Source organism: Magnolia sinica, chromosome 7, assembly GCF_029962835.1.
Source record: "Magnolia sinica isolate HGM2019 chromosome 7, MsV1, whole genome shotgun sequence".
Classification (NCBI taxonomy): domain Eukaryota; kingdom Viridiplantae; phylum Streptophyta; class Magnoliopsida; order Magnoliales; family Magnoliaceae; genus Magnolia; species Magnolia sinica.
The window spans coordinates 435,494-454,027 of record NC_080579.1 but is presented as its reverse complement, the minus strand read 5'-3'; the positions used below and the strand labels follow the sequence as shown (position 1 = coordinate 454,027).

The window sequence follows — 18,534 nt, the reverse complement described above, 5'->3', positions numbered from 1 at the left end:
ACCCAGCGCAATGCGGCCCTAACCATGGGGCCCACCTTGATCTATTTTTAGTATATCCTCACCGTCCATTTTTTTACATATACAGAAAATAAGACTGAAAATAAAGAAGATCACAATCTCAGGTGGACCACACTGCAGGAAATAGCGTGATTTACCATTAAATTTTTTTAATGGGACACAACTTTTGAATCAAGATGATATTTTATTTTTTCCCTTCATGCACGTATTTTTAACCTTATCAAAAGGTTGGATGGAAAGTGAAAATTATGGTGGGCCCTATAAATTTTTTAATGGTGAAAGTTCAAGCACTACTTTTTCCTGTAGAATGGTCCACTTAAGATTTTTTATCTAATTAAAATTTGGAATTATATACTTAAAGGATCTGGAAAAATGGATGGATGGAGTGGATTTACTAGAAATACATCAAGATAGGGCCCAGAGTCAGGGACGCACCGTGTTCGTGTACGGCCGAGGCTGCACCTAATCCTCTTCCATTCCGAGTCTCTGGCATTGACTTTGCCACCTCAATCGACATTCTCTCTCTTTCCAGAGTCCAAGAAAAAACAAAAACAAAAAAACAAAAAAACAAAAAAAAAAAAAAAAAAAAAACAGAGAGAGAAAGAGATGCCAAAATCATCTTGAGAGAGAGATTTCTAATTCAAAAATTAAGAAGATTTAAAAAGAAGAATCTGTCATAGGCTGCAAATCAATGCATTTTCAACCCATTTCAAGGTAATTCCTATTCCACATTCTTTCTTTTCATTTTTTTTTTTTTTTTGAATTTCAGATTTTGCTGACATATTCCTCGGTTCTTTCATTTTTCTATCATGGCAGTTAGCTGTTAAATTCTTTCACTGTCATTTTTTTTTTCTCTCTCTCGTTGCCTTTGGATAATATTGAAAATTTCTGAATTCAATGACAAACAAGAGAACTCACTTTAAGAAAGAAAAGGAAAAGGAGAACAGATATTTACACCCATCCTCTTTGATTTGCAGACACCCATTTTCCATTTTTGGGAATTGGGTTGTGTTATTTGAATACTCCCATAATGAAAATTTGGGTGTATACATTCAAACAAACGAACAAAAAAACCCAAATTTTTTGTAGTGGAATTGATATTACCACCATCCTCTTTGGTTTGCATACACCCAGTTTGCATTTCTGGAATTGGGTTTTTATTTAAATTCTCAAAATGGAAAATTGGGTGCATACATTCAAACAAACAGACAAAAACAACCCAACCTTATTAGGAATTGATACTTGCATCCATCCTCTTTGGTTTGTAGAAACCAGCATTTGCAGTTTGCACATTGAATTTTATTGTTTGGATTCTCACAATGGAAAATGGTATGCATTGAAACAAGTAAACAAGCAAAAGACGCCTTATCTTTGCTGGGGAATTGACATTTACACCCTGCTCTTGGTTTGGAGACAATAGTTTTTAAATTTGGGAATTAAATTGAGGATTCCCAAAATGGAAAACGGGTATATGCATTCAACCAAGCAAACAGACAAAACAACCCGAATTTTTTACGTTGGGAAATTGATATTTGCATCCACCCTCTTTGGTTTGTAGACATACATTTTCCATTTCAGGAACTAGTTGAATTTGCAGAACGGAAAATAGGGGTTTGCATTTGAACAAACGAACAAATCAGAATGATTTTTTTATTTGGAGAATTGATGTTTAAGCCCTCATTGATTTGCACATATGCATGTTTCATTTTGGGAATTGAACCAGAACATGTGGGCATGCAGACCAATTTATGTTTAATCACATTAAATAGTTGCTGTGCTTTTAATTAATTATTCTACTACTTGATGCAGAGAAGAGGTGCATAAAATGCTTATTTTCAGATGGTGATGTGATTTTTGATGATTTGAGTGTGAAAATTTGGGCACTTTAAATGACTACCAGGCAACAAAATACTGATTCCAGTGGCGCCCCTTCACAGCCGGGTATTTCTCCCTTTCATTTTTTTATTGCTAATTACATATATCTTTGATTTTTAGAGAAGTTCATGTTAGAGTGTTTTTGTGGGTGTTGGGCCGATAATATACCACACCAGATATATTATTCATTATAATTTTTAATCACTGTCCTTTCACATTGACAGTTTGCGAAGCCCAACCAGAAAATAGTGATTCCAACACCACCTCTTCACCGGGTATCTCTCTCTCTCTCTCTCTCTCTCTCTCTCTCTCTCTCTCTCTCTCTCTCGTTACATACCTACATGCATATGTACATACAGTGGGGGTAAACAATGACTTCATGTCTAATCTTTCGAGTTCTTTTGGACGCCCACTTGTCTTGTATGTTGTGGCCCGCAAAATGAGAGGACTGGTCTGATTCTTGTGCAAGTGAAAGTACATAGTGGTTCCACCACTATGCCTTTTTTTTTACACGCACTCACACCCCACACACAGCCATGCACTCACACCACAGTGGGATTTCACCACAATGGGTACTCGAACTGATGCAGGACAATTAACCACTTGCTCTAAAAGCTTGAACTGTTAGAGTATGGCAAATTAATTCCTTTATCTCATAGCCTAGGCTCCATATCTCATGGTTTAGGACTTCGGCCGAACCCCCTTCGTGTGCCCTAAATCACATGGGCCGCCCACCCCAAGTGTGTCCCCGCATCCCACGGGCTACTCCACTCGAGCCCGGTGTAAAATGTGCATTAATCACCCCTGGTGAGGAGTCTCAAACATGAGACCTCCCCCGTGGGCCTCAAATCACATGGGTCACCCACCCCGAGTATGCCCCTGCATCCCACAGGCGACCCCACAAGAGCCCAGTGTGAAAATGTCCCTACCTTAATCACCTCCGGTGATAAGTCTTGAACACGAGACCTCCCGCTCTGATACCAATTTGATGCAAGATAATTAACCACTTGCTCTAAAAGCTCGAACTGTTAAAGTATGGCAAATTAATCCTTTTATCTCATAGCATAGGCCCCACATCTCATAGGTTTAGGACCTCGGCTGAACCCGCTTCGTGGGCCCCAAATCGCATAGGCCGCCCACCCCAAGTGTGTCCCCGTATCCCACGGGCTACCCCACTCGAGCCTGGTATGAAATGCGTATTAATCATCCCTGTGAGGAGTCTCGAACACGAGACCTCCCTTGTGGGCCCCAAATCACATGGGTCACCCACCCCGAGTGTGCCCCTACATCCCACAAGCGACCCCATTCGAGCCTAGTGTGAAAATGCCCCTGCATTATGAACCCATGACCTTGTGTTGAAACTCTTGTGAGTCTACCACTGAGACATGAGTATGGACCCAAAAGGGTTCATATTCAATGAGGAATTCCACCACTATGCCTTGTTTCCATATGTGGAGGAAGTATGGAGTGTGGGCTATACATGTGTATGGGAATGGAAAATCTCTCTCCATGTGTATGGTGCATAGGGAGTCACTAGTTACACCCACCGTTTCGATAGATACACATTTTTCCGACATTAATACAACAGTACATAATCGTAACATTGTATTACCAAAAGTTGAAAAGAGGCATATTTTTCAATGTGGGTGGGTGTAAATATCAAACACAATGTTCCCTTGACATGTTCAAAAATCTGGAAAGCTGTCTTAGGTTGGGTCTCTCATGGAGACTGCATAAACATCAGTTACAAGTCCAATTGCAAAGGTAATTTCTGGTCTAGTTTGTGCAAGATACAAAAAACTCACAACCAAAATGTTAGAAAATCCACATGGCTTTTTGGCCGTGAAAAGATAGGGTTAGGAGTTGTAAGGTCATAAGAATGACTGTCTTATGTTTGATCTGGTTTGGATGCAACAGCTTCTCAGATGGAGCTTTGTCTTCAATGCCAGCCGTTGCCTCTCATTCTTGCATTGTTCTTAATGAGAGGATGTCCCGTTGTGTTGTTCATTTCATTGTTTGTTTTGGTTAAACAATGTGCCTTATTAGAATTTTTGTTGGATTATTTCCTAAGGGAAAAGCTAAGTGCGCCTAGGGTGGACTGACACTCGAGTTTGCCTACATGCTTTGGATTGTCAAGTCATCAATCTGGACTGTCCATTGCGTTCGCGCCACCTTTAATGGCCCACCATCAAACACTCATATTGATCAGAGGAGGCCAACATTTCAAACACAGACTACTCTTTTTATATAACCTTCAGATTCTAAAGCCACTGATGGTATGGTTATGGACATTTCATTGAAATGGTTTCTTGGAAATATATGTTATCCAAAGTGGACTCTATCTTGTTAACTATTCATGTTAATTATTAGGCCTTTGATACAAAAAGTCCATTTTTGTATGGTATTAATCAGATGGGGAAGTACCTCTAATCAGTGTGAATTTTTCATTGATGATGTGACCGACAACATGACCGTTCCTAGGGTCTACTAAACCTGGCCTCATTTCTTAATTATTAGTTACTGCCATTTTCAAGAGGCAATGAACAATGCTTGGCCCAAGTTAGTGGTGTTTCTGTTTGGATCAGGAATCTAGAGATCACACATTTCAATGGTATGTACAAGTAAGCTATCACACACACCACCACACATTGCAGCTTTCATACAGGTGAAACATCAAAGCCATCCATCAAGTGGACCCGACCATGAAGATGTTACTGCCCAGAGATAAAGGTGGTCCATTCAATAAGTGTGCATGATATTAGAAATAAGTTGATGGGTAATGGGTTAGAAATTCATTGGCTGATTTTTATTTTTTTTTCAAAACTGTACATTTGTTCAGCTAATTGTGGCCCACTTGACTGGTACCGATTCTTGGGATGGGGAAGCTACATGGCGGTAGCCTTCTGATGAATGGTTTGGATATTGCATCTTTCCCTCACGCAGGCATATGTGGTGGCATGTGCATTAGCTGAGTTGTACATGCTTAAGAAAGCTCCCTATATGATATGGAAGTTGGCAACCCTTTTTTTTTTTGCCATCATTGGTCAATGATAGATGTGATTTCTAGGTAGGATTTTGGAATCTAATCTCCCCATGTGTGTGAGATCTGGGCTGTTCATCTGGTGGACCTATACAATGGCCTGATAATCAGGCTCGTTCAATCATCGAGTGGGCTGCACATGCATGAAAAAATGGATGGTTAAAATGGACCAGCACCCATATTACATATACATGTGGCCCACCTCATTACTGGACCTGCCTATTTTTGGGGCATAACACACACACAGAGGTCCCACCTGATGACTGCAAGGATCTCAATGTGCATGCAACATGGGTACAAGTGGTTGCAGTCACTTTCTAGTGAGGGTTGCATTCAATCTTCAATGACATCAGTGGTAGATGATTATTTTTCCGTATGTGATCATATCATTTGGTCTTCTCAATTTTGGCATACAGATGTTTTCTTCAAAAATAAAAAAATAAAAGCATATAGATTTCTAAAGTTAGTTCAGAGTTCCCACACAAATTTGCTTCTATTCTCATGAACAAAGCTTGGATATCTTCATCTGCTGACACAAATGTAATGGTTATATTTTTGTTAGCCGTATATTTCTGTTGTAACTGAAATGTATGATTTTCTCAAAACCTTGGTTAGTTCTTGTCTACTATGCAGGAGTGAGGCCTTTAACTACTTTCTTTTTTATCGGAATCCACATAAGCTTTCTAAAAGTATAGAAGTGCAGGCCCCAAGCACAGATTCCTGATTTTCTGAATATACTATTTATTATTACTAAGGTATAAATAAGTGGGCTATCCCTACTTGTCAAATCTCAGCCAAAAGTATGTGTAGCTGAGCTGGGATGAACTGTCGAGCCTCTTGGAAGACTCAAGCTTAAGATCAGCCAATTAGTTATTGGGTGTGAATCTCAGGCCCGGGCTCAATCCATGGGCCTCTAAGCTCAGTCTATACCCTGTCCAAAGCAGTCTGGACTCATCCTGACCCAGCCCAACCTAGTTTCAATGCAATTCAACAGGATCAAGTAGGAGCTAATTCAACATAATGCCAGATGAATTTGTTTTTGTATCAGAAATCCTCTTTTGCAGATTATCAAATCTGTTTCTTTCTCTTTCTCATTTTCTTTTATTACAACTTTCATTGATGAATGACCTTCAAAAAAAAAAAAAAAAACTTTCATTCATTAGCTACAATCTCTCACTTCCTGTCATGGTTACCCAGAGTATATCGAATATCCATCTATTTTTATCATATGTATTCAACTCATATTGACAAGAAGTGGGGTTTAAGTTAGCTACTGGACATGTTTTTTATTTTTTGAAAGGTACGAATATTATTGAGGAAAGCTACTGGACATGTCTATTTCATATGTAACAAAACGTATAATTATGTGCTTCCTGCCTGCATGGTAACTTCAATTTTTCTATTTAACAGGTCCAGTGAAAAGGCTGGAAGGTCTGTTATCTAGACCAGGTAATAGGTTCTGTGCGGATTGCAACTCTCCAGATCCGAAATGGGTGTATGTATCTCCAAATATCTCTATATGGCTTCTCAACTTGCTTCAATTGCAGTACCTCTTCTTCCTAATTAACCAGTCACTGTTGCAAGTCGATCTTTTGGTAATTTTGAGAGATAGAAGTAATCACTAGAGTTTCTCATGCTTCTAGGATTCTACATCAACAATGTGGTCACACCACTAGGCTCAATTGGATTATAAGTTGTACAAAGCTTAATGATCTATTTGTTTTATTTTATGTAATTTGATGGTATTTGGTCCTCTTGTTTAATTTATCATTATAAAAACTTTCTGAATCCTAGGTAAATTTGGGATTGTCCAAAATACTCCTATGAATGAAGAAAAGATCCCCAAGTTTCCAATAGATGGGAGAATTTTTATATGCCCCCAATGTGTTGTACATTGACACAGTTTGTAATGCAGGGGCATTTTTATACCGGGCTCGAGTGGGGTCGCCTGTGGGATGCAGGGGCACACTCGGGGTGGGCGGGGCCCACGGGGGAGGTCTCGTGTTCGAGACTCCTCACGGGGGGTGATTAATGCGCATTTCACACTGGACTCAAGTGGGGTAGCTTGTGGGATGCGGGGACACACTCGGGGTGGGCAGCCCGTGTGAGGCGGTACCCATGTGATTCGGGGCTCACGAGGGGGGGTTCGGCCGAGGTCCTAACCCATGAGATGTAGGGCCTGGGCTATGAAATAAAGGGATTAATTTGCTATACTCTAACAGTTTGAGCTTTTAGAGCAAGTGGTTAATTGTCCTGCATCGGTTTGACTTATCAAAGCAGATCACATACACGAAGAGAACAAGGATATAGGCAGTATATCTAAGCGAACACCACACAACTTACTAATAAAGAACCAAAAATAAAAGAGATGTAACAAAGGCGGAGTAACACCCCACCATCTTTGTTTTTGTCAAGACTTAGAAAAGATCTAGGGTTGTGAACTAAGGTTAAATTGGTTTTAGTTACAACAGTTGCTAGAGAATCAATTCAGAACTTGAATTGGATCCTCGATACCCAAATTCATTACCACCTCAACACTTCAAATATACTTCCAACTCCCAAGGCAACCCTTTATATCCAAGGAGGTCTCACATGCTAGTAGTTGGACCACTAAGTTACAGTCCAAGTAGCGCACAATTGCCATTGCATCATGTTTGTATGACACCAAATGCATCCTTCAAAAGATAATCCCCACCATGGAGGTTACCTGGCTCAAAAAATGAATCTGATATATTGTTGCACAAAGTGTGAAGTTGAAGCGGCAACAAATTCAGTGCGGGGTGGGAAGCGTCTGTTTCAAAATATTAGCAAGTAAACAGCCAGGAAGGAGCGGGAGTGCGAGTCTGAAGCAAAACTCAAAGCAGGAAGGGCACTTGGTTAGAATTATCTGTTGGTCCATGCATCTATTTTGGATTGGATCCACCCCTGTCCATGGTTTTCTACAGTGTGGCCCACATGAATAAGTGATCAGCCTGATTTTGTATCCCCTATTTTTTTATGGTGGCGCCAACCTTCCAGATGGGTTGGATGTTGTACAAAGATGACTGGGGTGCTTTTTCTCTAGTTGGTAAGCTATTGTCCAACTAGTTGCATGTGTATGTGTCTGTTCAGATATCTATGTAGACACGCATGCTTGCGGAGTTGTTCTGTCTCCCTGTTGACAATTGGAGTTGTTTGTCAATTACAGGTTGCTTCGGGATGCCGAAAGGGAGATAATGTTGAATGAAACGAGTGAATTGGCTGCCATTAGCTTCATTTAGAGGAACTGCTTCTACTCATTTGGTGAAATCTTCTGCTTATCAAGATCCTCATGTCCTTTGGAGGGAGTATTATATGGCCAAGTCAAACTTCCAAGAAACAAACTATTCAGAGCTGGTCTAAAGCTATAATGCCTTTTCAACATGACTAGTGAGAACCTTAAGTTAGAAAGGTAGCAGCACAAGCAACTCCTTAGGATGTGGTTGTGCTAGGACTGAAATTGTCTGAGATACAGATTAAATCAAATCTCTAATTTTCTCCCTTGAGGCTGAAGTTGGATTTTGGTATGGACTCCATATGTGTATGGGTTGGAATTCAGTTTTCCCTGTCCTTCAGTATTTGATTTTGTTAAGGTGGGAGCAAGTTTTGGGCTATCAACGGGCAAAGCACAGGCCTGATTTAGGAACGCCCAAGCCCCATCTCATTTATTTTTTAAGCTTTAAGTTAGGCCCAGACTTATCTGTAAGGGGGAGCGGGGTTTCGGATGTTTTTGTCTTGATTATTATTATTTTTATTTTTGGCTGGATGTTTTGAGTTACAAATAGGATGTCAGAGATTTTCTGGTATTAATTTGTTTCCCCCATTCCGGGTTTAGCCCCATGGGCTCGTAGAATCCTTGCTTCAAACCCACATGGTTGTGTAGTCCTTAGCTAACTCTTAAGTGAACTTGGATGCAAGAGCTATGCAATGAAGTGTAACAGGGAATCAAACATTTCATTACAACTCAAAGCAATATTCCAATCAGACATTTCAGTACTCTATGACCTTCTAGGGAAGTGTACACCCTTACACGCTCTTCTAGACTTCTCTACATTCTTCTACACCTCTCTAGGTCTATCCAGATTCTTCTACTGTTCATGCTCTTCTCAGTTTTTTAGAATTCTCCTACACTTCTCTAGGTCCATACAGATTCTTCTACTGTTTATGTTCTTCTCAGATTTTTAGAATTCTCCTACACTACTCTAACATCTTATATACTTTTCTACATCATACGATATTTCTAGATTGTTTGGAAAACATTATTATATGAATATAGAGTGGAATTCCAAGTCCATGACCATGACATTGGGTCATATATGCGATGATAGATTTATCCAAGAGAACAAGGGATCCTTGTCTCATAAGGTTGGACTAACAAACCATAAAAAATTTCTTGCGCATTAAGCTATATATCGATTATCTTGCACAGAAGTGAAAGATTACCGAGTAATGGAATTAGAATGGGACATATGTAGAATACCATGCTCAAAATACCTCTAAATTCTTTGGATCTGCAAGTCTATGGTGTTAATTTACTGGCTATAGTTGAACCACTAGTCGTTTCACATCATTTTCAATGATGTAATACTTTCTTCTTCTTCTTTTTTCTAAGGGCCTGTTTGGTTTTCCAATTTCCTATGAAATGCAAAGTAAATGAGCCATCATTATCATTTCCAGGTGTTTGTTTAAATAGGAATTATGGCTCGTAAATCAAGAGTTTAATATACTAGTAAAGAAAATAAGTAAAATAAATTGTAATCATTACATTTTCACATTATAAAACTACTACTTATACAATGATTTCTCGGTGAAACAAACAATGTAGCAAAATCATCACTACAGGCAAATGTAAGTGATATCACCATACAATTATAAGAGAAAATAATTGTTACCTATTTACAGCCATTTACCATTGTAATTGGAAAACCAAACAGGCACTAATGGATCATGCAATTTTCTTTTTGTATATTAAAAGAAGCAATATTGTCACTCTCTTGTGTCTTGCTGTGAGATTTAGGTCCGTATGAATTATGTAGCCATGAAAACTCTTTTTCTTCCTTACAAACCAGTTTTTGCACAAAAAAAAGGAAGTCTGAATCATGATCTGTGGAGATTGGTTTGCATGCATTCTTTGTAATACTTCTAGGTACTCTTATAATTAATTGTTGCGAACATGCTTCCTAACAAATCAATTGATGGAGATCAGGGCATTAAGCCATGGAGTATTTATTTGTATCAAGTGTTCTGGAGTTCACAGAAGCCTTGGAGTTCATATATCAAAGGTAACTAATCTCAACCAATTTCACTATGATTCAATTTTCTCAAAAATTTGTTGATATGCTTTAAGTCACTTCTTGGCATATGAATGCAAAAGTCACTCACACGTTGGTAGCTGAATTAGGTTCTTATGTCTAAAAAGATAAACCTTAGCTATAAGAAACTGGTTGAGCATTCAAGGTTGAAAAATGATTCAAGATACTTCAAAAGAATAAAAGGAATATTTCTTGCTCCTACTCCTTCCTCATTACCAGTGTTTTAAATATTGACGATATCAACCGACATATCCTACGATATATCTTGTTTCCCACCTGTGCGATATGAAACGCACAAGTAGTAGGATATATCTTGCATGAAAAATCATGGATTCGGAGCTTCAGTTTTGAGATTTGGAGGAGAATGATTGAGTTGCAAAAAATTGAAAAAATAAAATAAAATCAAACATGTACATAACCTAATCTAGTGATTCTTCTTTTGTTTTTGAATGTATTGCTTGTGTTTCCACATGTCTTCTTACATTTATAAATTATATAAATAGGCTTTGAATATACTTGCATCAATTTAGTTAGACCTCATACATAGATTAGGACCCCATACAAAGAAAACCTATTATGTGCACTTGTTTTTTGTAATGTTTTGATTTGTGTGTATTAATGTCTTTTTTAACAATCACTGAAATTTCATTGAAAAATTCGACCAATTTCCAATATTTCTGGCAACAGCGATACAACCGATATATCCCATGCGACAATCGATACATATCCATATCCCAAGGGTGCGATACGTAACGCGATACCGATATTTCGAACATTGCTCATTACTCATTAGACAGTTCACATCTAGTGTTGTGGTTCACTAACATTTCCCCACAAGCTAATGAATGAAGATTGATCATTCCCAACTTGTAAGAAAGAAACTCAAACATGTCCTCTCCAACTGCCTTGGTTAAAATACCTGCAATTTGGCATTCATTTTTCTTGAGGGGATCCTGATAGTTCTTCTGGACATTGTTTTCGATACAAATTGGTTGTCTTCCTCAATGCATTTTGTCCTTGTCAAAAACAGGATTGAATGCAATGCATGTGGAGCTTTGATCGTAATAACACATTTTCAAAGCTCATTACAAAGACCAATTTCTTCTATAAGATAGTTTCAACATACAAGTTTTCTTGTTTTAGAAGCCACAGCTGTGTATGCCTACCCTTGAGCAGACGGTTATTTCCCATAACGCATGCCTTGTAACCATGACTTGCTGGCTAACCTGCTCAATTGGCATGAGTATTCAACAATATCAAGAGACAAGCTACTTTTGTAGTCTTTTTTAAAGATTTTTGTGCACACACTCCTCTCATGCTTCCATGTGTGTGGGTGGGAAGGAGTGACACATTTATAGGACAGTGATTGCCAATAAGATCTCATCATGGATAATTTGAAGCAGCAAAAACATTGAATGCTAAGTTTGTGGTTCATGTGCAAGAGGTGGAAGAATTAGTGGTGCACCTCCATCCATTTGTGGCATGGTGAAGAAGAGGGATTTGTCGCTACTTTCCAACTCTCTTCACTGAATGGTGGGCTTCCCCAGAAACTTCTGCTAAGATGTTCGTAAGCTGTATGGGTCCATTTAAGGTGAGAGAGGAAGAATCCTTTAGAAGTTGGCTCCTTATGTGGTTTTATATTGAATATGGAAGGAAAGGAACAGCAGATTTTAGCATGGCCAAAGTTCCCGTTGAAGTGCTCATGTAGAAAGTAAAGTTTTCCATGATTAAGTGGACATCTGTTAATGAGTTTCATGGGGCATTGGTGGTGAAATTATGGATGGGTGAGGGTGTGTGGTCATCGGTAGTGGATCCTATTCAAGGAAAAGGAAGGGTGACATGGGACTTGGTAGTGTCTTTTGCTCGGGTGTTGGAAACTTGACTCTGATGGATCTTCATTTGCTAATCTGGGGAGTGCTCCTGTTGCTTATGCATTCCCTTCTAAGAACCAACAATGAGCTTTGGGAGCGTCAATGAGTCTCCCTCTTCTGCAAACTTGTCCAACTAGTTCTCTCAATTCCTCCATTATCTCTACCAAACCGAGGATCAAGGTTACCTGGACAATGGGTCCTGGTACAGGATTTGGTATGCAGCACGCCACTTCATTAAGTACATAGTATGGTTGGGATAAGATCATGCAGGTTGCTCCAATATATATTGCCAAGTATATATCATTGGTATTGTAATTTATATGTGAAATGATGAATGATACCATTATAAATCCGGCATTCCTAGCATTATATTATGTATGCCTGATATTACATAAACCAAAGAATAAGTCACTATATAAATGTAAATTAAAACTTAATCAGCGATAAGAATGTAAACCATAATTTCAGGTCAGTAAAAATATTGATCTGGGTCATAGATGATCCATAATCTGATCGCTGGATTGGAATCAAAAGCATTTTGGGGTTGGCAATTTGGATAACATTGCTGAGGATTATTGGTCTGGAAGAATAATATCGAAAACCCTCTGCCTCTTCTTCCTTCAATTGCTTTCCAGTTCTCCTAGATATAGGCCAGTCTTCCAAGGTTTCCCGGACATGACTGCTGGAAAACCACCATCAGAAGATGGTAGAGGCAAAATGCTACAGTCTATCATCCTCAACTGGAATATGCTACATCGGCCTGACATGCAATTCAATGAATATTTGATGCTGAGGTGATTGGGTACTTTGATGTTCGCCAGTGGAGAGGAAATGAGCAGTATTCAACTGACATTTTCTGAATGTACTTGACAGATTATTTAAACCATATTTGATGCCGAGGTAATTGGGTATCATTATTGTTCACTGGAAAAGAGGAAATTTGCAAGAGAAGCTTTTGAGGCTGCTTTGAGGGACACTAACGTGTCTTGGGTGACTTTAAGATAGGTAGTTAAGGTGAATTTGGGTGCTAATGGGACTGAACTACTATTATCTAATCAAACTTAGAGAAAGTTATCAGAAAGGCCAACCCCATTTGCAATTCCATGCATTTCAAATTGAACCAGGAATCTGGATTGCTATTCGGGGGTCAGTCCTGCATTATGAATTGAGTAGGGCTCAGTCATTTTAGGAAACTTCTACTTTATTATGGAATTATTGCAATCCAATTTAATTGAGCATCCAAGCATAGCTTTAATAACACATTATCTTTCATATTAGAAAATGAGTCTGTATAACCATTTTGAGTATGTCGCAGGTTCTATCAATGAAGCTGGACGAATGGACAGAGGACCAAGTTGATTATTTAGAAGACATGGGTGGAAATACAGCAGTAAATATGAGATATGAAGCCTTTGTTCCAGAAAATTACAAGAAGCCAAGACCAGAATCCTCTATAGAGGACCGGTCTGATTTCATCAGGTACAATTCAATCATATGATTGTCCTAATTGTGTGCAAGAAGTCTATAACATTCTGAAGCAAAACATCACTTCTTGACTACTCAGGAGAAAATATGAGATGGAACAATTTTTGAACTCTAATGTACAGAATGTCGCCTCCCCATCATCTGCTTCGAGCTCTCCCGCCAGCAACTCGTCTGAAAAGAAACATTATGAGAAGCAGCACACCAGCAGCCGCCTTCACGGACTTGGTCAGGCATTTCGCAACAGCTGGAGAAGAAAGGATTCTGAGCAGAAAGCCGCAAAAAAGAACCTAACGGTATGTCTGTACATGGTAAATCCATTATGTTTTTTAAGTATGATTCGGTTCAGTGTGCTTAGTTTTTGCTGCTTATATTTCATCATTTAGATTTGCAGTCTTGATTTGAGGATAAGATTAGCATCCTTGGCTCCTCAAGTTTGTGCATTTGAGGCTCGTGGTTCTGTGATCCAGACCATTGATCTGATGGACCACAACATTGATTGGGAATTCCCCAAAACCCTCCATGGTGGGACAATCCTCACCCTTGGATCGATGGCTTGCAAGTAGACAGTTAAAAACATGAAAGTGTCAAATGACTTGGATCTTCCAATCTGGATTTTTTTTCCAGTGGGACCCATCAGATCACTGGGCCATTGGCCCCACCTATATGATCTGAGGACCAGATAACACTTCATATCCTAGGGTGGGGATTGTATAATTCCTCTTTGGGTTTTCACTCTTTCATGGATAATGGAATCTTAATAAACTACCTTTTGTAGATGGGCATGGTCGAATTTGTTGGATTGATAAAGGTCAATGTTGTCAAAGGCACCAACCTTGCAGTTCGGGATGTGTTAACTAGTGATCCTTATGTCATCCTCACATTGGGACACCAAGTAAGCCTTTTTTTCTGAATCAATTCTGTCTTCATCAAGCTGAATTAGAATTAGAACAGTCATGTTTGTATATTCAAGTTCTTCATGAACTGTTGCAGACAATGAAAACGCGCGTAATAAGGAGCAATTTAAATCCAATCTGGAATGAAAGGCTAATGCTATCGATTCCGGACCCTATCCCGCCTCTCAAGGTGGTAAGTTGGTTTCTTACTTTGTTGAGCCATGGAATTTCTGGAATGTGGTATTACCAACATACTTCTATGAACCACCAACAAAGACTCCTTCAAAATTACTAGCATGTGATTTCCACAAATTAAGAGAGTTTCTTTCAAGAATGCTTCTCTCGTGAAATATTAAACTTGAAGAGTTCCTTTCTGACAAGAGTGCCAGACCAGTACTTTTATTCTTCTGAAAATTTGACCAGTTACATTTTTTTGGTGTTTTTATGCATATATGCTAAGAACAGAACATTCTGTAAGCTGTTTATGTATGCATACATGCATGTATGAATACGTGTATGTATGTACATGTTTGTGCACATACATACATATGCGTGCATGCATTCATATATGTAGCACATGTGTGTACGTGTTAATGCGTGTGCCATCTGCCATTTATTTGTTGTCCACCACCACCATCATCATACAAGCCTCATCCCAACTAATTGGGGTCAGCCTCATGAATCCTGTTCTGCCATTCCTCAGTAAACTGCTTAATCATCTAATAGTTTTGCTGTGTAATTTAGAATTCCTTCCGTTTGCAAATGAATAATGCAATGTCAATCATCACAAAGCTGCCAACCAAGTATGTAGAAACACATGATTCCCACATAGCCAACTTTAGTTTCTCTCTTTCTTTCTTTCTTTCTTTCCTTTTTTTTTTTTTTTTTTTTTTTTTTTTTTGGCAGATCTTGGTAATGAAGTTACCATTCTCAAAAAAGAAGAAGAGGAAAATCTCAGTTGTGCTAGCTTTAGTTCTATTTTTGGTTGAGTGTTACAACTAAGTGAGGATATAACCTGTCAGCCAACAACAGCACTTGCTCAAACTTACAACCCCATCACAGTGGAGTGTAGCTCAGTCCAATTCTGATGATAATCATTGATGGCCTTTCCGGGCAAAAACAGAAGTTTCGAAAGTAGAAAATCTTGTGTTTAAAGATAACCTTGTAGCTGTAGCGACATTATCCAGACTTTCAAGAACTTTTGTTCTCCTATTACAATTTTTTAAGAATATAATCATTTTTTATTTTAATTGGACAGGAAATTATCCTAAATAGTAAGAGTTATCCAACTGTCAAAGTGTAGCAAAATTTACTAGGATGACATGCCCAAGACTGTGGAAGAACAATGAAGGCCCACACCAATTTGCAAGAATAATACACATGAGAGAAATCAAGAAGAGGGATTTTATTCACTTGCAACAACAATCTACACAACTCAAGCTTACGAGAACGATTTCTCTCACACACAATGCAAACAACACACTTCACCTATATAAAGACCATAGGGCACTTTCTAAGCACATTCTAGAGCATCTACTAATTACAATGGATATTTCTAGCCATATTCCTGGTCACACGACATTTCTTCTCTAGACCATTCCAAATATCAGAAAGTGACAAATTTACCCCTTCTTAGAGACTTGTACCAAATTTTAAAAAATGTCCTTGTAGCAAAAGACTAAAATGCCCATGCATAAAGTAGGAATTTAAAAAATGCCACTCAATGTTGGCCCAAAATTTTAACCTTGCTCATATCATCAATCATGGCTGGAAGCAAGCCATTTACACTAGGTTTGATCAATTAGGACCATATCCTTCATCAGCCAAACCAGAACCAAATGTCAGCCAATAATACAAGAGCAATGTGATGGGTTACAGGTGCCGGGAGGTTCTTACCATTTGGTAAAAAGTTCTGGTAAATATCAAACAGGGTCGATGGCCAATTTAATCAAATTAGCTGTTATTTGGATAGGCTCTTGTAAGAAGGTAAATAAAATAACAGGATTGGAGTTTCTTTGTTTAAAATCAGTCTTCATTTGGGAAAAAAGATCGTCATTCTTCTTTCAAGAACTGAATCAGGTTACCCAATTGCTTCTTCTTCTTCTTCTTTTAATTACTTGTTTGAGATGGATATAGGAATCAGGAGAGATTTCATGGTTTCCATTCCTTAAAGTAGTAGGAGAACATTGGAATGTTGGTTGCTCAACAGTCCTGCTTTAGAAGGGCAGTGCAAGTGCATGACATTTTTTTCATTGCTCGACTGCCCAAATATAAGTGAAGTGAATCAGAAAACTGGAGGGTTGATCAGGGGAATCGGCATTTTAAGTTTTCAAATGCATGAGTGACAAAAAAATCAGAAGAAATATAGTAGAGAAATGAATAAACAACTAAAATGAGAGGGATTACCTCTACAATTGGAACAGCTTTAAAGCTTGCGACACCTGCAATTCCAGCAAAAAGATCTCCCATCTCTTAATATAATAATGTTTTTAATATACAAATTGATAACATTTTCTACAAATCAAAATTTATATACTTAGGGCATGTTTGGATACGTGGAATAAAAGGGAAAATAAAGGAAAAGATAATAATTATGCAATGATGATTTCCATGAGAACCATGGAAACATGGAATCCAATTTTGAGTTCTTGTTTGCACAGCAAGTGGAAAACTCATATTGCTCTCTCAATAGTCACCTAATATATTTTTTAATTTTTTTAAAATCCAAAATATTCGTAAGTGTAGTGATTGTTTGGTGGAATCCACTGTTTTCTTTGCTATCCAAATAATACAAATCGTCACATCAAAGGAAAACCCTTTTCTTGTTCCATTGTTTAGTATGGAATCCATGGTTTCCAAACATGGCCTTGAGGTAGTCAGTCGATGAACTTTTGGCAAGCCAAAATAGTCAGGCTTTAATGATGATGATGATGATATTCATACAGACTTGCCAACGAATATGACTTGTAAAAGACATTGTGCCTGACACCCCTCTGAAGTTCAATATATCCATCATATGGAGCCATTCCTTCTATTTTATGAGAATTTTTATTATCAGCCTTGTCAGCTATCCTGATAAATGCCCTGCTTCACTTACGAAGTGCTGTAGTGTGTGAAGTTAGATATCCTTGATTGCTATATCAAATTTTCGAGAGTTCAATTGGCATCCTAGTTCCACTATAATGGCTTTTCTGACTCGTACTCAGCTTTTATTTTTTTATTAATTTTTTATTTTTTTGCAGCAAGTTTATGACAAGGACACATTTTCCACAGACGATCGCATGGGAGATGCAGAAATCGACATACAGCCCTTGGTCACAGCTGCCAAAGCATATGAGAACTCTAGCATCAATGAGTCCATGCAGCTTGGGAAATGGCTAGCTAGTGATGACAATACCCTAGTTAAAGACAGTATAATCACCCTTGTAGATGGAAAGGTAAAGCAAGAGATCAATCTACGGCTGCAAAATGTTGAGCGTGGACAGTTAGAGATTGAACTTGAATGTGTTCCACTCAGTCAATAACATGTTGGGATAGAGAAAAATGGATCGGCAATCAGCCTGTTTTGCCTTCTGTGATGCTAATTTTACATTTGGCCTTACATGTTCAACGGGGGATTAGCCCCATTTATTTGGTTATTTTGATTGCATTCAGCAGTACTCATTGTGTAGCTCTAATTAGTTGTAGAAAGGAAATTTTACATTTGAAATAGAGAAGATTAAAAAAAAACACGTATCACTTTTTGATGAGTAGCAATTCACTATCTAGTTACCATCTGATTCGACATTCACCTACAGCCCACGAGAGAACAGGTATCCATACACTATCAGATTGAATTGCAAGAATCAGTCCAGCAGAAATAACCAAATTGCAATTACCACCCCTAGCATGCATAGAGGAACTGCTCTCCAAATTGCAGTTATACTTTGTGCAATTTGGGGTTTACTTTCTCATTATGAATGAAAAACTGTTAATTCTTATCATTGCAGCTGTGTTTGGATGCAAAAGTGAGCCCCGCATCT

The 18,534-nt window shown here is 38.4% G+C and overlaps 1 protein-coding gene across 6 annotated transcripts; it reads left to right on the top strand.

The window, feature by feature from the left end:
• Positions 1-283: 283 nt before the first annotated feature.
• On the top strand, positions 284-18,284 carry LOC131250743 (probable ADP-ribosylation factor GTPase-activating protein AGD11). 6 transcript variants are annotated; one of them, XM_058251029.1, is made up of 10 exons: positions 284-732; positions 1,828-1,959; positions 2,118-2,168; positions 6,344-6,428; positions 10,158-10,233; positions 13,450-13,613; positions 13,699-13,912; positions 14,395-14,511; positions 14,610-14,705; positions 17,786-18,034. In XM_058251029.1, the coding sequence occupies exons 2-10, from the start codon at positions 1,908-1,910 to the stop codon at positions 17,891-17,893; spliced, it is 963 nt and encodes a 320-aa protein (XP_058107012.1). In that variant the 5' UTR covers positions 284-732; positions 1,828-1,907; the 3' UTR covers positions 17,894-18,034. The 6 variants fall into 6 exon arrangements, with proteins under 6 accessions (XP_058107012.1, XP_058107009.1, XP_058107008.1 ...); XM_058251026.1 differs by having other exon boundaries at positions 286-732; positions 14,610-14,702; positions 17,755-18,284; XM_058251025.1 differs by having other exon boundaries at positions 296-732; positions 1,858-1,959; positions 17,755-18,284.
• Positions 18,285-18,534: the final 250 nt, after the last annotated feature.

Excerpts from the sequence above, each read along its gene's own strand:
- LOC131250743 (XM_058251025.1), top strand. The coding sequence starts at position 1,908 with ATGACTACCAGGCAACAAAATACTGATTCCAGTGGCGCCCCTTCACAG. Across the intron at positions 13,913-14,394 it reads CCGCAAAAAAGAACCTAACG|ATGGGCATGGTCGAATTTGT; the intron begins GTATGTCTGTAC and ends TACCTTTTGTAG. Across the intron at positions 14,706-17,754 it reads CTATCCCGCCTCTCAAGGTG|CAAGTTTATGACAAGGACAC; the intron begins GTAAGTTGGTTT and ends ATTTTTTTGCAG.